The sequence below is a fragment of the Macaca mulatta genome, chromosome 3, assembly GCF_049350105.2.
Source record: "Macaca mulatta isolate MMU2019108-1 chromosome 3, T2T-MMU8v2.0, whole genome shotgun sequence".
Classification (NCBI taxonomy): Eukaryota; Metazoa; Chordata; class Mammalia; order Primates; family Cercopithecidae; genus Macaca; species Macaca mulatta.
In genome coordinates this window covers 50,693,075-50,718,189 of record NC_133408.1, presented here as the reverse complement: position 1 = coordinate 50,718,189, position 25,115 = coordinate 50,693,075, and the positions used below count along the sequence as shown (strand labels likewise).

The following is a 25,115-nucleotide window of genomic DNA, read 5'->3' as shown; positions in this document are numbered from 1 at the left end:
TATCCTTTGGCAATTGTTGCCCTTCACTGGCTCTAGATAGTCAGAATCTTGTAATTCACTTGTCCCTGTCTGCCAGATCTCCACTGACCACTATTCTTTCGTTTTTCAACTCTCTGCTGGCCAGAAACTAAATTCCCAGGGAGTTAGCAAGGCTAGCTGGGCCTGGGAGGGAATGGCAGTGAATGAGTTATGATCAATGTTTAGGTCTTAAAAGGTGACAACAAAAGCTTTTAATTCACCATAATTTCACCCAGAGTTAGACTTAAAGGTTATTTACAACAGAAGAGAAAATAGGTTCCATGAGGAGAGAAGAGAAGGAAGAAGCCACTGATCTGGTGGGTTCCTTGTTCTGTTCCATTCTAGGGGAAGGCCCTGTCACACAGCTTCCCCTCCCTGCTGTGGGTTAGTGCCCGTCCTTGGAGTCAGCTCACCTTCTTCCCAGCCCTCAGCAACACCAGCAAGCTCGTAGTGCTTTTTCCGAAGCTCTCCCAGTTTTTGACGCTCCTTCTGCAATTCATTTTCTAGCTCTAGCACCCTAACCTGTAAGGAAAGTGAGTGGGATTTTCTTTTGATCAGCTCTCTGAGATTTAATTTTTATGTATATTTTTTATAGAGATGGGGTCTTGCTCTGCTGCCCAGGCTGGTAGTGAACTCCTGGCCTCAGGAGATCCTCCTGTCTTGGCCTCCCAAAGTGCTGAGATTACAGGCATGAAACACCATGCCCAGCCTACATCTATCTTATTTTGATTACCCCCTTTCTGCTGCATTGTGAATTCCTCTTCTTCTGCATTATTCACCCTGTTTCCATACTTTATCTAGTCCTCAATTTCTGTTCTCTTTTTGCTCTAATTTTTCCATTCTCCCATTCATTTATCTATCCCAGTAGCTCTTATGTTTTACTCACTGTGATCCTCTACTGGAAGTGAATGATGCTTTACAAATACCTAAATGGGAGGTGGGCTTATCTTCTGTTGCTCTGATAAATCACTATCTAAAAACAACTTTAATGTTTAGCCTAACTGTATGGTGAGTGCCAATCTAGTTGTAAACCTTCTTCAATTCCAGTTCCCTGGAAACCCAGGTAGGAACCAAGTATGATGGTTCTGATATCTTTCAGGTATTTGTGCAACTTAGGCTTATTACTGCTACAGGAAAAAGCATGGACAGTCTTACTAAAGGAAAAGGTGATCTTGCCTAGCTCTACTTCTCATTAATGTAATTTATTTTATTTCTTAATTCAAGGAATATTTGCTGGCCAGGCACAGTGGTTCATGCCTGTAATCCCAGCACTTTGGGAGGTCAACGTGGGTGGATCATTTGAGGTCAGGAGTTTAAGACTAGCCTGACCAACATGATGAAACCCCATCTCTACTAAAAATATACAAAATTAGCCAGGTGTGGTGGTGCATGCCTGTAATCCCAGCAACTTGGGAAGTTGAGGCAGGAGAATTGCTTGAACCCAGGAGGCAGAGATTGCAGTGAGCCAAGATCACACCATTGCACTCCAGCCTGGGCAACAAGAGCAAAATTCCATCTCAAAAAAAAAAAAAAAAAAAAAAAAGGAATATTTGCTGAGCACTGATCATGTCCCTGCTTACCTTATAGAGGGAAAAGACAAATGAAGGAGAAAGATCAGATTGCAAAGAAATGACACAGGGAAGTGTAATAAAGCCTAAGAATAGTCAGCCAGGTCTAGTCTCAGAAAGTCATTTTTCAGCTTTTGTGGCCTTAAGAGCTCAGCTGCCTGGAGACCTGGAGAATAATATTCCAGGCAGAAGAAACAGCCAGAGCAAAGGCTCTAAAGCAAGACAGATCTGGAGGTGTTGGGAGAAGGAAGGAAGTTGTATATGAGACATATGATAGAGGGGTAGGGTTGCAGGATGAAGTTGAGAACCAGGCAAGGATCATTTTTCACCCAGGCTCATGACCTGATGAGGAGCTTGGATGTTGTACATGCAATGAAAAGCCACTGGGAGGATTTAAGCAGAGAGGGGACATCCTGAGATTTACATTTCTAAACTATCACATGGGGAATGAATGGACTGTAGAGGGTCAAGAGTAGAAGCAACTAGACCCAGTGAAGTGGTTCCTTTTTTGTTTTGAAACAACTTTTTATTATGGAAAAAGTAAAACATCTACAGAGGGACGGAGACTAGCAGAGTGACCTCACTGTGCTCTTCACCCAGCTCCACCAACTAACTAACCATATGACCAGACTTGCCTCTGCAATGCTCTTTGCTATTCTCCCCACCACCTGATCGTGCCATGGGATTATTATTATCGTTATTTTTAGAGACAGGGTCTCACTCTGTCACACAGGCTGGAGTGCAAGAGTGTGATCACAGCTCCCTGAAGCCTCAAACTCCTGGATTCAAGTGATCCTCCTGCTTCAGCCTCCAGACTAGCTGGGACTGCAGGCATGTGTCCCAGCTAATTTTTAATTTCTATGTAGAGATGGGGTCTCTCTATGTTGCCCAGGCTTGTCTTGAACTCCTGGCCAAGCAATCCTCCCAACTTGGCCTTCCAAAGTACTGGGATGATAAGCATGAGCCACTGCACCCAGCCTACCACAGGATTATTTTAAAATGACTATTCATATAACATTAAAGGTAAGTTGCTTTTGCAGTGGTTCAGGAGACAGAGAATGGTGGCTTAGGTTACAGCAGGAAGATGGAAAGAAGTGGAAAGATTAAGCTTTTGTTTTGTGATTTAGCGTTAACAGGCCTTGCAGATGGATTGGATGTGGAGGGTGAGGGAAAGAGAGGAATCAAGGATGACTGTTTGTGGCTCAGCACCCAGTAGGCGGTGGGGGTGTCATTTACTGAGATGAAATAAACAAGGGGAGGGACAGAGTGGGGTGTGAGGGACACCAACAGGCCTGTTTTGGACATCAGTTACGTTTGAGATACTTATAGGGCATTAGTGGGGAGCTATCAAGAAGGCTGCTGGATAAGTATGGGGCTCAAGGAGAAGATCTAAGCTGTGGAGAAGATTTTGGAATTTATCCACATATAGGTGGTATTTAAGTCAAGAGGGGATGGGTGCAGTAGCTCACGCCTGTAATTTCAGCACTTTGGGAGACCGAGGCAGGTGTATCACCTGAGGTCAGGAGTTTGAGACCAGCCTGCCCAACATGGTGAAACCCTGTCTCTACTAAAAATACAAAAATTAGCTGGGTGTGGTGGCGGGTGCCTGTAATTCCAGTTACTTGGGAGGCTGAGGTGGAAGAATTGTTTGAACCTGGGAGGCGGAGGTTGCAGTCAGCCAAGATTGCATCACTGCACTCCAACCTGGGCAACACACTGAGACTCTGTCTCAAAAAAATAATAATAATAAAAATAAAGTCAAGAGGGACCGAGTGAGACTGCTAAGCAGAAGTCCCTTCAGTATTCAGACAGAAATTTGGCTTTGCTGGTGATCTGTGTCTTTTCCTAAAGATGCTGAGCCAGGTGCAGTGGCTCATGGTTATAATTCCAACACTTTGGGAGGCTCAGGTGGGAGAACTGCTTGAGCCCAGAAGTTCAAGACCAGCTTAGGCAACATAGTGAGACCCCCATCTCTACAAAAAATAAAGAAAGAGGCTGGGTGCAGTGGTTCACACCTGTAATCCTAGTACATTGAGAGGCTGAGGTGGGCAGATTGCCTGAGGTCAGGAGTTCGAGACCAGCCTGGCCAACATGGTGAAACCTCATCTCTACTAAAAATACAAAAATTAGCCGGGCGTGATGGTGCATGTCTGTAATCCCAGCTACTTCCGAGGCTGAGGTGGGACAATCGCTTGAACCTGGAAAGCGGGGGTCGCAGTGAGCCAAGATCATGCCACTGTACTCACTCCAGTCTGGGCGACAGAGCAAGACTCAGTCTCAAAAAAAAAGAAAGAAAGAAAGAAAAATTAGCTGGGCATGGTGGTGTGCAACTGTAGTCCCAGCTACTCAGGAGGCTGAGTTGGGAGGATCTGCCTGAGCCCAGGAGTTCAAGTCTGCAGTGAGATGTGATGGCACCACTGCACTCCAGCCTGAGGAACAGAGTAAGGCCCTGACTCAAAAAAAGAAAAAAAATTGCTGAGTGACACATCTTGGAGTACTTTAACAATTCCAATTTGAAATTCACCCCAAGACTGATGACCAATAATTCTAGAAAAATGATATCAATTTTTTTAAAGGATCTTGCTGATACCTATTTTGCATCGTATGACTTTATAGAACAACAGAGAGAAATAATGGCATTGCCTTTGATGAGTTAAAAGGATTTTCTCTTTTAAAACTAAAGGTCATACGCAAATAATTCATACCAGAAGTCTAAAACAATGTTTATAGTAAGACTATTAAGTTTGTGGATACTAAGAGATCCTGGATAACATTTAGAGGAATGTTAGTCCAAGACTAGTGGGCAAGAGTTAAGAGTCTGATCTTGGCTGGGTGTGGTGGCTCACACCTGTAATCCCAACACTTTGGGAGGCTGAGGCAGGAGGATTGTGTGAGGCCAGGAGTTGAGACCAGCCTAGGCAACATAGTGAGACCCTGTCTTTACTTTATTTAAGGAAAAAAGAAAATGGCCGGTGGCTCACACCTGTAATCCCAGCACTTTGGAAGGCCCAGGTGGGCAGATCACAAGGTCAGGAGTTCAAGATCAGCCTGGCCAGCATGGTGAAACCCTATCTCTATTAAAAATAAAAAATTAGCTGGGCATGATGACACATGTCTATAATCCCAGCTACTTGGGAGGCTGAGGTAGAAGAATCGCTTGAACCTGGGAGGTGGGGAGTGAGGTGAGCCGAGATCATGCCATTGCATTCCAGCCTGGGTGACATGAGACGACTCCGTCTCAAAAAACACAAAATAACAAAAGAACAAAAAAACAAGGATTCTGATCTTCACTAATAACCTCCACCTCCACTGTTTCTTCCGGCATGATTTACATTCAGTCTTGGGTTAGTAGGTGCACCTGTGTTCATTTCCACTCAGGTCTCTCTCCCTCTGCCTTTTCTCCACGGGAACAATATTTAGAGTCCATGTCTAGGCAATAGAGGCTATCTAGACTTAGCGATGGAGCTCTCACCTGGGAATCCATCTCTTGGCGTTTGATCTGTGTCAGCGTCATGCTTGAGAAGTCCATGTTGTCTGCAAGGATGGAAACAAGAAGATCTTATCAAATTTTACCCTGCCTGACTGGCACCTGAGAGGTGGACAATGCCAACGCTCTGTGGAAACACCTGGTTTGCCATTTGTCAACACTGCATGAAAGTAACTGAGGGGGCTGGACATGGTGGCTCACTCCTGTAATCCTAGCTCTTTGGGAGGCTGAGGTGGGTGGATCACGAGGTCAGGAGTTCAAGACCAGCCTGGTCAACATAGTGAAACCCTGTCTTTACTAAAAATACAAAAATTAGCCAGGTGCAGTGGTGGGTGCCTGTAATCCCAGCTATTTGGGAGGCTGAGGCAGGAGAATCACTTGAATCTGAGAGCGGAGGTTACAGTGAGCCAAGATTGCACCATTGCACTCCAGCCTGGGCGACAAGAGCAAGATTCCGTCTCAAAAAAAAAAAAAAAAAAAAAAGACAGGGAACAGTGGCACAGTGGCTCACACCTATAATTCCGGCAAACTTTGGGAGGCCAAGGTGGGGCGGATCACCTGAGGCGAGGAGTTCGAGACCAGCCTTGGCCAACATGGTGAAGCCCCGTCTCTACTAAAAATACAAAAATTAGCAGGCGCAGTGGCGGCGCCTGTAATCCCAGCTACTCGGGAGGCTGAGGCAGGAGAATCGTGTGAACCAGGGAGGTGGAGGTTGCAGTGAGCAGAGATCGTACCACTGCACTCCAGTCTGGGTGACAGAGTGAGACCCTGTCTCAAAAACAGAAATAAAGAAAAAATAAAATAAAAAGATGAAAAATATGAAAGAATTTAGACACAGTCCTGTGGGATTTGGTTGGGATCACAGGGAACGATGCAGAGAAGAGCTCAAGGATGCAAGATAAGAAAAGGGTCCCTTTGGAAAGGCTACCTGTCTCTTCAATCTGTGATTTGCCGGAAATGGTTGAGGCCACGACGCCGGCAGTGGCCTGGTTCACTCCCCGAGAGGCCTGCTGCAGCTGGGCTAGGTTGGGGCTGTCCTTATCAGCTTTCACCTACCAGGACAAAGCGGATTTAGGTTCACACAACACCTAGAGCAAGAAGGACTGAATCAAATAATTGCTCTGATGGTTCTTAGCAAACATATGTGGGCCAAACGGCAATCACCAATCAGCTTCTCAAAACCTGCTGCCTACAGTCAGCTCTTGACATTATCTATCATCTGAAAAATTATTCCTGGCTTCTTTGCTTGGTGGCTCCCAAACTCTAAGCATTATCACTTATTTCGACAGTGTACCCAGTTGTAGAAATCAATCTGGGATGACAAGAAATAAGGGCAAATAAAGAACACTGAGATACTGTGAAACTCTTCAAAGGATTTTGAGCACCCGGTTTACATGAGAATTAGTTGGGGGCATCGATAGTATTGAGTCAAAAAAATTTTTTTTTGTTTTTTGAGATAGAGTTTCGCTCTTGTTGCCCAGGCTGCGTGATCTCAGCTCACTGCAACCTCCGCCTCCCTGGTTCAAGTGATTCTCCTGCCTCAGCCTCCCAAGTAACTGGGATTACAAGTGTCCACCACCACACCCGGCTAATTTTTTGTATTTTTAGTAGAGACGGGGTTTCAAGATGTTGGCCAGGCTGGTCTTGATCTCCCGACCTCAGGTGATCCACACACCTTGGCCTCCCAAAGTGCTGGGATTACAGGAGTGAGCCACTGTGCCCGGCCTGATTCAAATTTGAAGACTAATAAGGAGGAGTTGTGGAATCTCAGAGATAAGTCAGGTAACCTGTTTATGATGCCAACCTATTCCTTATTTGAGTGTTTCTTGAATGCCAGGACTGCTAATAGGAAGTTGGCATTGCTGGGACTCTCTAAGGCCACTTGTAACGGATGTGAGGAAAGTCACGAGGGACATGTGTGGTGCACTGGGTACAGACGTTCCTTGCTGTCACATGAAAGGACTCTAAGGCTGGGTGTGGTGGCTCACGCTTGTAATTCTAGAACTTTGGAAGGTTGAGGTGGGTGGATCACGAGGTCAGGAGATCGAGGCCATCCTGGCTAACATGGTGAAACCCTGTCTCTACCAAAAATACAAAAAATTAGCTGGGTGTGGTGGTGGGTGCCTGTAGTCCCAGCTACTGGGGAGGCTGAACCAGGAGAATCACTTGAACTCGGGAGGTGGAGTTTTGCAGTGAGCCGAGTTTGCGCCACTGCACTGCAGCCTGGACAACAGAGCAAGACTGTCTCAAAAAAAAAAAAAAAAAAAAAAAAAAAAAAGGCTGCTGTAAGAGGATGGTATGGGACCCTTAAGAGGCTGAATTTGTATTTGGAATCGAATCCACCTGAGCCCTGGATAAATCATCTGTTGTCAGGTCCAGTTCCATCCCACCATCCAAGTACTGTCTAACCTAGCCAAGTACTCTCTAACTCCTAAGTACTCTCTAACTGAACCAAGTACCATCTAACCTAACCAAGTACCATCTAACCTAGCCAAGTACTCTCTAACCTAGCCAAGTGCTGTCTAACATAGTCAAGTATATCCCTTAGTACTCTCTAACCTAGCCAAGTTCCATCTAACCTAGCCAAGTACTCTCTAACCCCTTAGTACTCTCTAACCTAGCTAAGTACCATCTAACCTAGCCAAGTGCCATCTAACCTAGCCAAGTACTCTCTAACCCCTTAGTACTCTCTAACCTAGCTAAGTACCATCTAACCTAGCCAAGTGCCATCTAACCTAGCCAAGTACTCTCTAACCCCTTAGTACTCTCTAACCTAGCTAAGTACCATCTAACCTAGCCAAATGCCATCTAACCTAGCCAAGTACTCTCTAACTCAGCCAAGTACTGCCTAATGCAGCCAAGTACTCTTTAACCTAGCCTAGTACTCTCTAACCTAGCCAAGTGCTGTCTAACATAGTCAAGTATATCCCTTAGTACTCTCTAACCTAGCCAAGTTCCATCTAACCTAGCCAAGTACTCTCTAACCCCTTAGTACTCTCTAACCTAGCTAAGTACCATCTAACCTAGCCAAGTGCCATCTAACCTAGCCAAGTACTCTCTAACCTCTTAGTACTCTCTAACCTAGCTAAGTACCATCTAACCTAGCCAAATGCCATCTAACCTAGCTAAGTACTCTCTAACTCAGCCAAGTACTGCCTAATGCAGCCAAGTACCCTTTAACGTAGCCTAGTACTCTCTAACCTAGCCAAGTACTGTCTAACATAGACAAATATATCCCTTAGTATTCTATAACCTAGCCAAGTTCCATCTAACCTAGCCAAGTACTCTCTAACCTAGTCAAGTACCATCTAACCTAGCCAAGTGCCATCTAACCTAGCCAAGTACTCTCTAACTCAGCCAAGTACTGCCTAATGCAGCCAAGTACTCTTTAACCTAGCCTAGTACTCTCTAACCAGGCCTTCCAGGGTCCTAGGAGGTCCAGCACAGGTCCTACCTTGGATGCAGCCACAAGCTGGGCTGTGCTAGCAGCAATTTCATGCGAACACACCATTAGCTCCTCAAATTTCCCTCTGCCTTGTACCACCAGATCAGCTGCATCCCTGATGGAAAACGACAAGAGGGACTAGGTTTTGGGCAGATGAGCCGCAACTCCTCCACAATCCCACCTCCAGACCCCCAGCATCACCCTGTGTCCCCTGGGAGAACCAGGCTCCCTTGTAAACTTGGTCCTATTGACTTCCTGATCAATAGTTTATTGATCAGGGAGAGATTCTTTTCCCTTCCTTAGCTATTGTTTGGAGTGGATCAATGGAAGAGGGGTCAGGGGAGGAGCCTTGGTACCAATGGATACTTACACCATGACAGTGGCTCCCCAGCCCACAGCCTTGGAGGCTGAGATGAGTCCTTCTGTCCATCGAGAGTTCTTGGCATAAAACTCTTTAGGGGATGCTGTACCCTAGGGAAGAAAAAAATAGTCGTAGCCACCTTTTATTGAGCATGTACTATATGGCAGGTGCTTTTATATATATATTATCCCAAATCATCCTCATAGTAACTCTGAGACATAAGCATTAGTATTCCCATTTCACAAAAAAGAAGATTCAGAGACAAAAATGGCTTTTCTGGCTGGGTGCAGTGGTGCTCGCCTGTAATCCCAGCACTTTGGGAGGCTGAGGCAGGTGGATCACTTGAGGTCAGGAGTTCAAGACCAGCCTGGACAACATGGTGAAACCCTGTCTCTATTAAAAATACAAAAATTAGCTGGGTATGGTGGTGGGTGCCTGCGATCCCAGCTATTCAGGAGGCTGAGGCAAGACAATCACTTCAACCTAGGAGGCGGAGGTTGCAGTGAGCCGAGATCGCGTCACTGCACTCTAGCCTGGGCAACAGAGCAAGACTCTGTCTCAAAACAAAACCCTGGCTGGGCGTGGTGGCTCATGCCTGTAATCCCAGCACTTTGCAACGCCGAGGCGGGTGGATCATGAGGTCAAGAGATTGAGACCATCCTGTCTAATATGGTAAAACCCCATCTCTACTAAAAATACAAAAATTAGCTGGGTGTGGTGATGTGCGCCTGTTGTCCCAGCTACTCGGGAGGCTGAGGCAGGAGAATTGCTTGAACCCAGGAGGCAGAGGTTGCAGTGAGCCAAGATTGCAGCACTGTATTCTAGCCTGGTGACGGAGTGAGACTCAGTCTCAAAACAAAAAACAACAACAACAATGAAAAACCAAAAACAAAAACCCCAAACAACAAAACAACAAACAAACAAAAAGGCTTTTCCCAAGGTCAGGAAATAAATGGAAGCAAATCTTGGGCTTTTCTGACTCCAAAGCCTGCAGCATTTCTACCATATGATGACATTTCTGTATTGTATATGTAAGAATAAATATTCTCATATGAATAAGTTATGATCTGAAAAGAGTCTAGCCACTCTCTGCGATTTGCCAATAAAAAAGGAGACTACACAGTGAATATATTAAAAATATATATTTCTACTTGGATTTGAAAAATGTTTTTATGCTTTGGAAGTGTCTGATAGTCTGAGGATCTGCAGATAATCCTTGTCCAGTCCATCTTTCTATTTTAGAAACAGAAAACATCGCCTCGCAGGAAGATAAAAGGCACCAGCAAACCAGGCCTGGCTGCTTGCTTTATGGCACTGTTCTCAGGCTCATTAACCCCTCTCTGGACTTGCGCCTCCCAAGCTGCAGTGGCATATGGGGAAATAAGAAAAAGAAGATGATGATAATCCCAGCAAAGGCATGAGACCATGAAGTGATGCATTGATAACAGGCTGACAGCAGAGTCTATTTGTAAGGGTGAGTTGACTCTGCTGGTGGAAACAGACAAGGCAGAGCTCCCTGTGAAAAGTCAGTCTCAAGCTGGCTTTCAGGATCTGCTTCGTTTGCAAAAGTCCTCATGTCTCCCTCAGAGTACCCAGGTGTGCAATGTAAGCAGGGCTCCCACAGCAAGTTCCAACAATGTCTGCCTGTGCGAAGGGAGCTGGAGTTGGGACCCATGCCTGGCCACCCTCTAGGAAGGTCCTGGAGCTCTGACTTCTCCCCAGGGCCTCTGCTGATGTCTACAGGAGTGGCACCTCTGTGCTCAGGTGGACACACAGAACAAGATGGCAGCATCACAGAGTCTGGTGGAGCGGGAATCTGTCACCAATGCCTGCTCTTCCTGCCCAGGGCCCACATCCACACTCACCCTGCCGCTCTCCACAATCTCTCTCTGGAGGTCCTTAGAGGCTACAATCAGCACCTGAATAGCTTGCATGAGGCTGGTACAGCAACCAAGGATCCTGCCAAACAAACAAACAAAAAGTCGGGGATACACTGAGATCAAGATCCAAGATCAATGAACACGACTGTTCTCCTTTCCACTCCTAGCCAAAGGCAAGCTTGGAATGGGAAAGGGAGGTAAGAAAGGTGCTGAGATTACTGGAACATTCTGCGGGGAGGACCCAAAGGAGAGGCTGGGGAGTGACAGATCGATTGTGGGTCTCCATCGTAAGGAATAGTGAAGTTGTGATTCCTAGGGCTTCTTTTCTTCTTTTTTGAGACAGAGTCTCCCTCTGTCACCCAGGCTAGAGTGCAGAGGCATGATCTTGGCTCACTGCAACCTCCGCCTCCTAGGTTCAAGTGATTCTCCTGCCTCAGCCTCCCAAGTAGCTGGCATTACAGGCATGCACCACCACGCCTGGCTAAGTTTTGTATTTTTAGTAAAGATGAATTTTCACCACATTGGGCAGGCTGTTCTCGAACTTCCAGCCTCAGGTGATCCTCCCTCCTCAGCCTCCCAAAGTGCTGGGATTACAGGTGTGAGCCACCACGCCGGCCCGGGGTTTCTTTTCTTCTATAGTGAAACAGCAATATTGCTGTCATCGTTAATACTGTCACTGATGATTACATCAACTCAGCCCTTCCCCGTGGCTGCTACTGCTCTCCTCTAATTCCATAATAAGTACACAAAGTATGGCCCGATGCCAGGAAGACGGATCCTGCTCCCCTAGGTCCCACCGTGCCGCTCAGACCAACCTTTCATTCACCTCCAGTTTGACTCCTGTATCTCCTGCTCGGGATTTGCTGAGCATCTCCTGTTAAAAAGAAGCATAGTTTCTAAACGTGCCTTGAATATTAAGGACCCACTAATGTCCTACTATACTTTCAGTCCAACATCGTGTGGTAGCTGAGAAACCTGAATCTGGAGGTCCCTAAGTCCCTGCCCACATCCTTGGGAGAGTCAGAAAAAGAATCCAGACTCTAATCTATTCAGGGGGAGTGCAGCTGTAGCGGGCTGGCTCTATGATCTGTGTCTTTTTTTTTTTTTTGAGACAGAGTCTCACTTTGTCACCCAGGCTGGAGTGCAGCGGCGTGATCTCAGCTCACCGCAACCTCTGCCTCCTGGGTTTAAGTGATTCTCCTGCCTCATCTTCCCAAGTACCTGGGATTATAGGCACCCGCCACCATGCCCAGCAAATTTTTGTATTTTTAGTAGAGACCGGGTTTCACCACGTTGTCCAGGCTTGTCTCAAACTCCTGACCTCATGATCTGCCCGCCTCGGCCTCCCAAAGTGCTGGGAATACAGGTGTGAGCCACCGTGCCTGGCCAGAACCCAGGATGTTCTGAAACCAAAGTATCTGACTCTTGAGGAAACCAATCACCTTCTCTCATGAGGACCTTCTCATTTTCTATCACTCAGAAAAACTAGTGAGTTCAGATTTTGGTCTCTCTCTCTCTCTCTCTTTTTTTTCTTAACAATTTAAAAACATTTTTAGAGACAGGGTCTCACTCTCTCACCCAGGCTAGAGTGCAGTGGTGCAATCATGGCTCACTGTAGCCTCCAATTCCTGGGCTCATGTGATCCTCCTACAGCCTCTGGAGTAGCAAGGACTACAAGCATGCACCACCACGTCCAGCTAATTATTTTACTTTTTGTAGACATGGGGTCTTGCCATGATGCACAGGCTGGTCTCAAACTCCTGGACTCAAGTGATCCTCCCAAGGTGCTAGGATTACAGGCATGAGCCACTGTGCCTGGCAAATTCTGGTTTCTGTCTTAGGGGGTCGCCATGGCCTTAATGAACGACTATGATATGTCTAATGAGCAGTGTTGCAGAAGGGCAGCTGCAAAGGCATCGTTTCAGGAGATCCTGCAGGAACCTCCTACCTCTATTCTGGCCGTGGCGGTTTCAATAGCAGCTGAAGTGGCTGCCATCTCCTTGTCCACCAGGTCCCCCAGCTCTTCCTGCTTGATGTCCAGGCCCCTGGGCAGGAGCTCCTGTGAACACATCACAAAGGCTGAACTGACCCTGGGGCCTCCTCCCTCTTCTCCTCTGCCATCTGTAACCCTTACAAGATGGCAGAGGGAGGAGGCCACCCAGCCAACACCTTCTGCAAGCCACGGGGGTTGTTGGGGGGTCTTTCGCAGACCCCATCTGGTTCTCTCTGTGACACGAACTCTGGAACCTCATGCTCTTCCTCACTCAGGATCCACCTCTTTCCAGAATGCCATCGCTGCCTCCCCCTCCAAGGTCATTCCGCCACCACTAAGACCCCAGCCCCTTAGTTGTGCAGTGTCAATTGTACTAGCTACACAGGAGGTGTTTTTATAATTCGTTCTTTTGCTTTTTCTTTTTGAGACAGAGATCTCCCTCTGTTGCCCAGGCTGGAGTACAGTGGCGCAATTTCGGCACAATGCAATCTCCGCCTCTCGGGTTCAAGCAATTCTCCTGCCTCAGCCTCCCAAGTAGCTGGGATTGCAGGTTTGCACCACCATGCTCGGCTAATTTTTATATTTTTAGTAGAGACGGGTTTCACTATTTTGCCCAGGCTGGTCTTGAACTTCCAACCTCAGGTAATCCTCCTGCCTCGGCCTCCCAAACTGCTGGTATTACAGGTGTGAGCCATCACGCCTGGCCCTAATTTTTTATTTTTTTGAGACAAAGTCTTGCTCTGTCACCAGAGATGGAGTGCAGTGGCTTGATCATAGCTCACTGCAGCCTCCACCTCCCATGCTCAAGCAATCCTCCCACCTCTACCACCACAGTAGCTGGGAGTACAGGGGTGCACCACCAAGCCAAGCTAATTTTTTTTTTTTTTTAACAGAGATGGGGTCTTACTATGTTGTCCAGGCTGGTCTTGAATTCTTGGGCTCAAGTGATCCTCCCGTCTTGGCTTCCCAGTGTGCTGGGATTGAGTTACTGCACCTGGCCTACAACTTTTTCAAATACAGATGATATCTCCCACTTTGACCCTGACTTAACTTTGCTTCCACAGCGACCATATGAGGCAGGTATTATTCCTACTGTGTAGATAGGAAGCCAGGGATCAGAGGTAGAATGTCTTGACCACAGTTATGCTAGCAAATGGCAGGGCAGGGATTTGAACTAAGGTCTAACTAATAGCAACACCCACGATTTTTAAAACATGTTGTGTTATACATACTAAGGTATAAAATATATATGAATGGTTCAAAGGATAAGAATAAAGACGCATGTTATCCACCACCCAACTTAAAACTTAAGGAATGCTATAAGAAACATCAATACCTTTGGAATCTTATTTGTACTTGTATGCGCCCTGATTCTATCTCCCTTCCTCCCTGCCTTCTACCCCAAGAAATACAGAATTCAAGAGAGTGGTTGTCATGTATTATTTTATTTTTATTTTTTTAAATATAGCCTGTTGCCCAGGCTAGAGTGCAGTGGTGTGATCATAGCTCACTGCAGCCTCCCACTCCTGGGCTCAAGTGATCCTCCTGTCTCAGCCTCCTGAGTAGCTGGGACAACAGGCACACATCACTAGGCTCTGCTAACTTAAACTTTTTTGTAGAATCAGAGTCTTACTTTGTAACCCAGTCTGTATCAAACTCCTGGCCTCAAGTGATCCTCCCACTCTGGCCTCCCAAAGTGCTGGGACTTTCAGACATGTGCCACTATGCCTGGCCTGTCTTATTATTATTATTTTTTAATGCCATATAGCTGCATCCCTAAACAATATATTGTTAAGTTTGAATGTTTGAGTCTTTATATAAAAGGAATCATACTGTATATATTTTTCCATGACTTGATTTTTCACTCAGCATTCTATGTGTGAGATTCATCCTATAACCTAGTAGTTCTGATTCTACATATATACTTTAGAGCAACTGACATGTGTGCATGTATGATCATAGGGGCAAATTAATAACAACCCAAACTGGAAATAACCCAAATGTCTATCACCAAGAGAACAGACAGATGAATTAAGCGATATTCACGCAATAGATATGAGACAGCAGTGAAAATGAATGTATCTTCTTGGATTAATCTCACAGAATGTGGAGTGAAAAAGCAAGTTGTAGAAGAATATATACAGTAGGATTCCATTTATCTGTAGTCTATAACATGTGAAACTAATTCATTATTTAGGGAGGCAAAGATGAAGACAATCATTTTTCTTTCTTTTTTTTTTTTTTTTTTGAGACAGAGTCTCACTCTGTTGCCCAGGCTGGAGTACAGTGGTGCAATCTCGGCTCACTGCAGCCTCCGCCTCCTGGGCTCAAGGGATTACCCTGCCTCAGCCTCTCAAGTAGCTGGGATTACAGGTGTGTGCTGGGATTACAAAATGAGCCACCACACCTGGCTAATTTTGTATTTTTAGTACAGATGGGGTTTCACTATGTCAGTCAGGCTGGTCTCAAACTCCTGGCCTCAAGTGATCCGTCCACCTCAGCCTCCCAAAGTGCTGGGATTACAGGTGTGAGCCACCATGCCTGGCCCTGATCTTTTCATTTTTATTTTTTCTTTTTAGAGACAGGGTCTTACTCTGTCACCCAGGCTGGAGTACAGTGGTGCTCCAGTACATGGTTCTGGTACATGTTTGGTACATGTTTGGTACATGTTAGGTACATGGTTCTGGTACATGGTTCTGGTACATGTTTGGTACATGTCTGGTACATGGTTCTGGTACATGGTTCTGGTACATGTTTGGTACATGTCTGGTACATGGTTCTGGTACATGGTTCTGGTACATGTTTGGTACATGTCTGGTACATGGTTCTGGTACATGGTTCTGGTACATGTTTGGTACATGTCTGGTACATGGTTCTGGTACATGGTTCTGGTACATGTTTGGTACATGTCTGGTACATGGTTCTGGTACATGGTTCTGGTACATGTTTGGTACATGTCTGGTACATGGTTCTGGTACATGGTTCTGGTACATGGTTCTGGTACATGTTTGGTACATGTCTGGTACATGGTTCTGGTACATGGTTCTGGTACATGTTTGGTACATGGTTCTGGTACATGGTTCTGGTACATGGCTCCAGTACATGGTTCCAGTACATGAGTACATGGTTCACTGCAGTCTTGAGCTCCTAGGCTTAGGTGATCCTCCTGCCTCAGCCTCCTGAGTAGCTGGGACCACAAGTGCTCACCATCACACCTGGCCAATTTTTAAATTTGTTGTAGAGACAGGGCCCCACTAAGTTACCCAAGTTGGTCTCAAATTCTTGGCCTCAATTGCTCCTGGCTGGACGTGGTCTTTTTATTATCTTCTTCTGGAACTCCAATTAGACATTCTATCCTCATGACTTTTATTTTTTATTTATTTATTTTTTGAGTAGAGTTTCGCTCTTGTTGCCCAGGCTGGAGTGCAAAAGCACGATCTCAGCTCACTGCAACCTCCGCCTCCCGGGTTCAAGTGATTCTCCTGCCTCAGCCTCCTAAGTAGCTAGGATTACAGGTGCCCACCATCACGCCTGGCTAATTTTTTGTATTTTTAGTAGAGATGGGATTTTGCCATGTTGGCCAGGCTGCTCTCGAACTCAGCTGATCCACCTGTCTCGGCCTCCCAAAATGCTGGGATTACAGGTGTGAGGCACCGTGCCTGGCCCTATCCTCGTATCTTAACCGATATACTCCAATTCATAACATTGGGGGAAAAAATGGAAAAAAATGGTACTGCATAGAAACGGTTTTCTTATTTTTCTTTCCCATAGAGTCCATGTCTTTTCTGTCCCTATATACATTTAACCCAATTTCTGGTATACAGGACATATTGACTACTTATTTATAGCAGAGGCAGGGTCTTGCTCTGTTGCCCAGGCTGGAGTGCAGTGGCACAATCATAGCTCAGTGTGGCCTCCAACTCCTGGGCTCAAGCGATCCTCCTGCCTCAGCCTCCCGAGTAGCTGGGACTACAGGTGCGTGACATCACGCCTGTCTAATTTTTTTTTTTTTTTTTTTTTTTGAGACGGAGTCTCGCTCTGTCGCCCAGGCTGGAGTGCAGTGGCCGGATCTCAGCTCACTGCAAGCTCCGCCTCCCGGGTTTACGCCATTCTCCTGCCTCAGCCTCCCGAGTAGCTGGGACTACAGGCGCCCGCCACCTCGCCCGGCTAGTTTTTTTGTATTTTTAGTAGAGACGGGGTTTCACCATGTTAGCCAGGATGGTCTCGATCTCCTGACCTTGTGATCCGCCCGTCTCGGCCTCCCAAAGTGCTGGGATTACAGGCTTGAGCCACCGCGCCCGGCCGCCTGTCTAATTTTTTTTTAAATTTTATTTTGTAGAGACAGGGTCTCACTATGTTGCCTAGGCTGATCTTGAACTCCTGGCCTCAAGTGATCCTCCTGCCTCGGCCTCCCAAAGTGCAGGGATTACAGGTGTGAGCCACCGTGCTCGGCCACTACATCTTTAGTAAATGAATAAATACAGTGTTATGTCCATTTTGGGTATTACCTGGCCATCTAGATAAAAATCCTCAGAGACAGGGGAGCTGCCTATACTTCTTCGATATTGCCTAGTGTAATGATGAGAACACAGCAGATTCTCAGCTAACAGCCAGTGAATTAAATATAGCTGGAAAGTCCTTCAGGAGGTTTTCTCTTTTTAAATTATTTTTTATTTTTTATTTTGAAAGAGACAGGGTCTCATTTTGTTGCCCAGGCCTGTCTCAAACTTCTGGGCTCAAGTGATCCTATTTTTTTTTTTTTTTGAGATGGATCTCGCTCTTATGCCCAGGCTGGAGTGCAATGGCGTGATCTCGGCTCACTGCAACCTCCACCTCCCCGGTTCAAGCAATTCTCCTGCCTTGGCCTCCCAAGTACCTGGGATTACAGACATGCGCCACCACACTGGGCTAATCTTTGTATTTTTAGAAGACACAGGGTTTCACCCTGTTGGCCAGGCTCGTCTCCAACTCCTGATCTCAAGTGATCTGCCCGCCTCAGCCTCCCAAAGTGCTGGGATTACAGGCATAAGTCACTGCACCTGGCCAGATTTTCCAATTTTATTTTTATTTATTTATTTTTTTGAGACGGAGTCTCTCTCTGTCGCCCAGGCTGGAGTGCGGTGACTGGATCTCAGCTCACTGCAAGCTCCGCCTCCCAGGTTCACGTCATTCACCTGCCTCAGCCTCCCGAGTAGCTGGGACTACAGGCGCCCGCCACCTCGCCTGGCTAGTTTTTTTTTGTGTGTATTTTTTAGTAGAGACGGGGTTTCACCGTGTTAGCCAGGATGGTCTCGATCTCCTGACCTCGTGATCCACCCGTCTCGGCCTCCCAAATTACTGGGATTACAGGCTTGAGCCACCGTGCCCGGCCTGGATTTTCCAATTTTAACAATCTCTTTCTAGAATCAAGTTGTAAGTGCAGAAAGAACTAGCTCAGAACATCACTGATTCCCTGGCCATTCACCAGCATGCACACCCAGAATAACAACGCTCCTCAATGATACTACTGCAAGTACCTCGCCGATGGCCTTGATCTTGCTCAGGCAGTTCCTCATGGCTGTGCTGTCAGCATTCTCAAGGGTTCCCTCTTCCTCCAGGGCGGCCAGGTAGGCGAGGGTTTCCCTGCCGTACTGCTTACAGGCCTCGGTCAGTGCTGGAGATACAAGGCAATAGACACCTTTTTTTTTTTCTTTTGAGACAGAGTCTCGCTCTTGTTGCTCAGGCTGGAGTGCGCTGGTGCAATCTCGGCTCATGGCAAACTCCGCCTCCTGAGTTCAAGCGATTCTCCTGCCTCAGCCTCCCGAGTAGCTGGGATTACAGGTGCACCACTGTGCCCGGCTAATTTTTGTATTTTTAGTAGAGACGGGGTTTTGCCATGTTGGCCAGGCTGGTCTCGAACTCCTGACCTCAGGTGATCTGCCCGCCTCGTCCTCCTAAAGTATTACAGTGATTACAGGCGTGAACCATTGCACCTGGCCAGTCATTTTTGTATTTTTAGTAGAGACGGGGTTTCGTCATGTTGGCCAGGCTGTTCTTGAACTCCCGACCTCAAGTGATCCGCCTGCCTCAGCCTCCCAAAGTGCTGGGGTTACAGGCATGAGCCACTGCACCCGGCCCAACAGAGACTTTTAAAGGCCCCCAGCTCCCCCGGTCCATGAACAGCCCCTTATGCCCTGGTACTCACAGTCGGCAGGCTCAGGTGGGGCTCTGAGGCTGGTGCTGGCACCATGAGAAATGGCGTCGCTGGTCAAGTGGGCCAGCAGGGTTATGGAATGGAGAAGTCCACTGATGTCTGCCAGGATTGGAAAGGAAGTTTCTCAGGTCTGGTTGATGGTGTCACTTTCATACCCTTTCCTCCCCTATTTTATGAGTTGTCTACACGCCTTTCTTGATGCAGAGGAACCTGTCACCATTTCTGCATTCAGGTGCTTCTCAACCCTGTCCAGCTGTCACTAATGACAGAGACTATCCTTGGCCATTCTTACCTTCCGGGCAGGCCAGATACTGGCTCCAGCTTTTCTCCAGTTGTTCAATGCAGCTGGAAATGGACGTGACTGTGGAGAGGAGGTGATCTGTGAGAGGGAACACAGGGTAAAGTCACAGCAAGTTCTCATAGCTGGCTTCATCCTCGTTAATTAAGCACTGAATAGAGGAGCTTACCTAGTGGGTAAGCTTCTTGCCTAGACGTGAAGTTCATGAGTAATCACCTCTTGACTCAGACCATAGTTTTTTCCTTAGAGAAACACAGAATTGTCTGCTCCTGGTGGATGTTTTATCAGTGTGACCCACTGTCTAAAGCAGTGGCTATCGGCCAGGCGCGGTGGCTCATGCCTGTAATCCCAGCACTTCGGGAGGCCGAGGCGGGCAGATCACAAGGTCAGGAGATCGAGACCATCCTGGCTAACACGGTGAAACCCCATCTCTACTAAAAGTACAAAAAATTGGCCGGGCGCGGTGGCTCAAGCCTGTAATCCCAGCACTTTGGGAGGCCGAGATGGGTGGATCACGAGGTCAGGAGATCGAGACCATCCTGGCTAACATGGTGAAACCCCGTCTCTACTAAAAAATAACAAAAAACTAGCCGGGCGATGTGGCGGACGCCTGTAGTCCCAGCTACTCGGGAGGCTGAGGCAGGAGAATGGCGTGAACCCGGGAGGCGGAGCTTGCAGTGAGCTGAGATCCGGCCACTGCACTCCAGCCTGGGCGACAGAGCAAGACTCCGTCTTAAAAAAAAAAAAAAAAAAAGTACAAAAAATTAGCCGGGCGTGATGGCTCTTGCCTGTAGTCCCAGCTACTTGGGAGGCTGAGGCAGGAGAATGGCGTGAACCCAGGAGGCAGAGCTTGCAGTGAGCCAAGATCGCGTCACTGCACTCCAGCCTGGGCAACAGTGCATGGCTCTGTCTCAAAGAAAAAAAAAAAAAAAAAAAAGCAGTGGCTATCACACCTGGGGGCTTTAGAAAATACTACTGCTGGGCCTGGTGCGGTGGCTCACGCCTGTAATCCCAGCACTTTGGGAGGCCAAGGTGGATGGATAGCCTGAGCCCAGGTCTTCAAGACCAGTCTGAGCAACAAACCCCAACCAAAAACTAGCTGGGCGTGGTGTTGCGTGCCTATAGTCCCAGCTACTTGGGAGACTGAGTGGGGAGGATTGTGTGAGCCCAGGAAGTGGAGGTTGCAGTGACCCACCGCACTGCACTCCAGCCTGGGCAACAGGGTAAGACCCTATCTCAAAAAGAAAAAAAAAAAAAAAAAAGAAAATACTAGTGTACAGGTTCTAATGCACAGAGTTTCCAAATGTAACTGATCTAGGATGGGGCCTGGGCACCCGTAAGCTAATGCTGACATGCTGTGGGGCTGAGAGCCCCTGAGCTAAGTCTCACATGAGATTCACCATCAATAGAGGGTCAGGCTGTAAGCACCTGGCCCCTGCCAGCCGGGCAGTTGCAAGTGTACCTGCAGACCCAGCGCAGCTGATGAGAGGAGGTTCTTCAAGCTGGTTCAGGGCGTCTTGTATCACCTGCTCCGCAGCCTTCCTGGACCCCACCAGAAGCATTTTTCGTTGGTCTTTGGCAAGCTGGCACATAGATTCCTAAAAACGGTCCAGGGAGGTGAGAGTCTGCCCTAGACTCCATCATGAACCTGAGCAGCATGACCTGGCTGGGGCTCCTAGCATCTCAGCTCAAGTCATGGCCAATGAGGTCCAAGCCAGTAAGCCTGAGACAGAGAAAGGCGCTTTAGCTGTGTGCACGGGGTGTGTGGCCGCCCACGGAGGCTGTGCGGAGGGATCACTGCACCCCGTTCTCATGGCTGGGAGGGAATGCCAAACTTCCCTTCTGATACAAAAAAGACAGCACTCTGCTTTCCCTCATGCGCTCTGCAGGCAGTGCAGGGCCTGCTGGCATCACACCTACAGAATGTCTGCACAATTGGGCCAAGGCCCCAAACTCCTTCTCAGCAGCCCTGGGGTCCTCCTGGCCTCCGTGCATGCGCAGAGGCCCTCAGTGGGAGTTCACAGGCGCTTGCTTGTGTCTGTGTCTGTGACTTGCCTCTGTGCTGGCCAGTTTGAGCTGAGTGTCCTGCAGTTCTCTCCGAAGAGCGGATAATTCCTCGTCTCTATGAGCTGCGCCGCTCACCAGGCTGTCCCGCTCCTTCTCTAGCTCGGCGATCTGGGCTGCCCAGTTTGCTTCTGACTGCAAAGGTGACCACAAGGAAAGAGGGAGACACTGGTTGAGTTAAACAGTCCCTATTTCTCAGAGGTCCAACCCATCACCTGGCTACAAGGACTGGGAAAGTGATAGCTCTTTAATCTGCCACTCTGATTCCCTCTCGCACTGATTATAGCTGGGGCCGACTTGGCAGGTTAAGGATGGTGGATGACAGCAATGCCAAAGCCAGGGGTGGGGCAAGAAAGGAGGCCGGGCGTGGAGGCTCATGCCTGTAGTCCCAGCACTTTAGGAGGCCGAGGTGAGAGGATCACTTGAGCCCTGGAGTTTGAGACCAGCCTGGGCAACATAGTGAAACCTTGTTTTTACCAAAGAAATACAAAAATTATCTGGGCGTAGTGGCTTGTGCCTGTAGTCTCAGTTACTTCGGGGGAGCTAAGTGGGGAGAATCACCTGAGCCCAGGGAGGTGGAGGCTGCAGCGAGCTGAGATCACACTACTGCATTCCAGCCTGGGTGACAGAAGAAGACCCCATCTCAATAAAAAAGAGAAAGGCGGTATTTACCTGGGCAGAAGTTTCCAGGCTGCCTTGGAGAACCTGAAGCTCCCGTTGGCTTGTGGCGAGTTCTTGCTTCAAGCTCTCTAGAACTTCCAGCTGTTCTTGAGTCTGAAAGAGAAGAAAAACAGAGGGACTCTGATCTGGGTGGTAGTGACAAAGAATATAAAAACGTAAACATGTCCCAAGCGATCAATAAGAGATCTGTAAACTCTACTGTATGTAAGTTACACCACCCAAAAAAGTGCAGGGTGTGGGAGGAGGAGGCGAGACCCCAGAGTGTACTGAAAATGTGGAATGTCAAGGAAGGAATTTTTATTATTTATTTATTTATTTATTTATTTATTTATTTATTTTTGAGACAGAGTCTCACTCTTGTCGCCCAGGCTGGAGTGCAGTGGTGCAATCTCGGCTCACTGCAACGTTTACCTCCCAGGTTCAAGCAATTCCCATGCCTCACACTCCCGAGTAGCTGGGACTACAGGCGCCCGCCACCCTGCCTGGCTAATCTTTATATTTTTGGTAGAGACGGGGTTTCACCATGTTGGCTAGGCTGGTCTCGAACCCCTGACCTCAGGCGATCCTCCAGCCTTGGCTTCCCAAGGTGCTTGGATTACAAGTGTGAGCCACTGTGCCTGGCCTCCAGGAAGGAATTTTAGAAACATTTCCCAAATGTCATGCTTAAGTCCATAATACTAAAGGCAAACTGGGTCTTAAATTCAGGCATCCCAACAGCTGGTATATGGCTGAACTACAGCACCTCGCCATTCCCAGATGACTCTCTTTCTTTGATTTCTTGATGGTGTTTGTCAAAGGGTGGGTTGTGACTCCTTAGTAAGAATTCACAGCTAACATTTAAAAAAATGGATTAAATAGAACAGAAAATAGCCAAATGAATTCACGTAGTAAGGATAAGTATTGCTTGGTGAAACTTACTTGTATTTCCATGAGATAGATGTAGTTTTTTATGTGGGGTCACAGAAAAGTGTGAAAGTCACTCCTCTAAATCTAGGACATTTGGTTTGATCTGTCCCATATCTCTAACTCCACCTCTAAGCCTCCAATCTGCCTGTCGGTCCTGCCCCAACACAGTGGTGTTCTCTGTTTTTTTTTGAGATGGAGTCCCGCTCTGTTGTCCAGGATGGAGCACAGTGACATGATCTCAGCTCATGCAACCTCCGCCTCCTGGGTTCAAGCAATTCTCCTGCCTCAGACTCTCAAGTAGCTGGACTACAGCCATGAGCCACCATGCCCGGCTGATTTTCTTGTATTTTTAGTAAAGATGGGGTTTCACCATGTTGGTCAGGCTGGTCTTGAACTCCCGACCTGAGGTGATCTGCCCGCCTCAGCCTCCCAAAGTGCTGGGATTACAGGTGTGAACCATTGTGCCTGCCTCTTTTTTTTTTTTTTTTTTCTAATAGAGACAGGTCTCACTCTATCGCCCAGGCTGGGGTGCAGAGGGGCAATCATAGCTCACTGCAGCCTCAATCTCAAACTGGGCTCAAGCAATTTTCCCACCTCAGCTTCCCAAGTAGCTAGGATTGCAGGCATAGATGCTACTACACCTGGCTAATTTTTACTTTTTTTTTTTTGTCTTGCTCTGTTGCCCAGGCTGAAGTGCAGTGGCACGATCACAGCTCACTACAGTGTCAAACTCCTGGGCTCAAGCAATCCTCCTGCATTGGCATCCCAAGTAGTTGGAACTACAGGCATGCATTACCATGCCCAGCTAATTTCTTAATTTTTTTTTTTTTTTTTAGATGGAGTCTTACTGTCACCAGGCTGGAGTGCAGTGGCATGATCTCTGCTCACTGCAACCTCTGCCGCCTGGGTTCAAGTGATTCTCCTGCCTCAGCCTCCCAAGTAGCTGAGACTACAGGCGCCCGCTACCATGCCCGGCTACTTTTGTGTATTTTTAGTAGAGACGGGGTTTCACCATGTTGGCCAGGAGAGTCTCGATCTCTTGACCTCATGATCCACCCGCCTCGGCCTCCCAAAGTGCTAGGATTACAGGCATGAGCCACTGCGCCCGGCCAATGTCTTAATTTTTTGTAGACACAATGTCTCACTTTGTTGCCCAGACTAACCTGGAACTCCTGGCCTCAAATCATCCTCCCGCAAGCTGGGATTCCAGGTGGGAACCACTGTGCCCAGCCTGTTCTCAAGTTTTTGTAAATAATGCTCATCCTGCCGGGCGTGGTGGCTCACACCTATAATCCCAGCACTTTGGGAGGCCGAGGCGGGTGGATCACAAAGTCAGGAGTTCGAGACCAGCCTGGCCAATATGGTGAAACCCCCTCTCTACTAAAAATACAAAAATTAGCCAGGCGTGGTGGCGGGCGCCTGTAGTCCCAGATACTCGGGAGGCTGAGGCAGGAGAATCGCTTGAACCCGAGAGGTGGAGGTTGCAGTGAGCCGAGATCGTGCCATTGCACTCCAGCCTGGGCAACAGAGCGAGACTCCATTTCAAAAAAAAAAAAAGCTCATCCCTCTGTCTCTGCTACCCATGTGTTTTCCTTTCCTCAAACTCTCCTCCAGCCTCATCCTTGGAAAGCCTTTGCTGATTAGACCCATGCAACTTGGGTCCTTCCATTACTTCGTGTATGTACTGGTGACGGTGTCTTGCTGTTCTGTGTGGCCGCCATGGTGTGCTCCCTGCTGTGTGATGCCAACCGACCCACAGAACTGCCCATGGAGCAGAAGGCCACAAAGCCCCTGTCACCAACTCAGCAGCCCCCTCCCTCATTTCCCGAGTGCTCCTCCTCCCACTCACCTTCCGCTGGCCCTGGTCACTGATGCGCTCCAATGAATCCTCCAGCTGTTTTTTCTCTCGTTCCAAATCTACCTGGGCTTGTCTGGCCACGGACACCTGTTTGGTCACCTCTGCATTCTGCAAAAGAAGAACAGTGTCTTGAACCAGGAGATCCCAGGCTTAGAGGACATCCTCCTTCTAGGACAATCACACTCAGGCTGTGCGCATCCTAGAGTCAGCCACAGGAATCACTTTCCTACCCAGAGGGAAGCCGGAACAGAGCTATCACCTTCAGCTGCTTGACGCTCAAGTATGTACAGAATAATAAAGAAGGTGGGTGACCTACATGGGGCTGGCACCCAGGACAGAGCGCAAGACACAGAGGCAAGGAAG

At 47.8% G+C, this 25,115-nt stretch overlaps 1 protein-coding gene and 1 long non-coding RNA gene across 10 annotated transcripts in view; one reads left to right on the top strand and one right to left on the bottom strand.

Moving 5' to 3' along the window:
* The window catches only part of HIP1 (huntingtin interacting protein 1), a 211,693-nt gene that overhangs the window by 2,727 nt on the left and 183,851 nt on the right, over positions 1 to 25,115 (bottom strand). For 8 of the 9 annotated variants that reach the window (XM_001109894.5, XM_077996432.1, XM_077996431.1 and 5 more), the window contains exons 16-30: positions 24,744 to 24,860; positions 21,980 to 22,081; positions 21,299 to 21,442; positions 20,706 to 20,841; positions 19,238 to 19,324; positions 18,937 to 19,044; positions 18,269 to 18,405; positions 12,708 to 12,818; positions 11,575 to 11,633; positions 10,745 to 10,838; positions 8,889 to 8,989; positions 8,528 to 8,633; positions 6,002 to 6,125; positions 5,059 to 5,120; positions 432 to 540 (exon numbers count right to left, since the gene is read on the bottom strand). In XM_001109894.5, coding sequence (XP_001109894.3) covers positions 432 to 540; positions 5,059 to 5,120; positions 6,002 to 6,125; positions 8,528 to 8,633; positions 8,889 to 8,989; positions 10,745 to 10,838; positions 11,575 to 11,633; positions 12,708 to 12,818; positions 18,269 to 18,405; positions 18,937 to 19,044; positions 19,238 to 19,324; positions 20,706 to 20,841; positions 21,299 to 21,442; positions 21,980 to 22,081; positions 24,744 to 24,860 — 1,597 coding nt within the window. The remainder of the gene's footprint in view (positions 1 to 431; positions 541 to 5,058; positions 5,121 to 6,001; positions 6,126 to 8,527; positions 8,634 to 8,888; positions 8,990 to 10,744; positions 10,839 to 11,574; positions 11,634 to 12,707; positions 12,819 to 18,268; positions 18,406 to 18,936; positions 19,045 to 19,237; positions 19,325 to 20,705; positions 20,842 to 21,298; positions 21,443 to 21,979; positions 22,082 to 24,743; positions 24,861 to 25,115) is intronic. The other variant, XM_077996436.1, reaches the window with a different exon arrangement.
* Positions 17,809 to 23,548, top strand: LOC144339806 (uncharacterized). The gene is made up of 2 exons (XR_013415182.1): positions 17,809 to 18,070; positions 22,560 to 23,548. It is a non-coding gene; the product is annotated as an uncharacterized LOC144339806 (long non-coding RNA).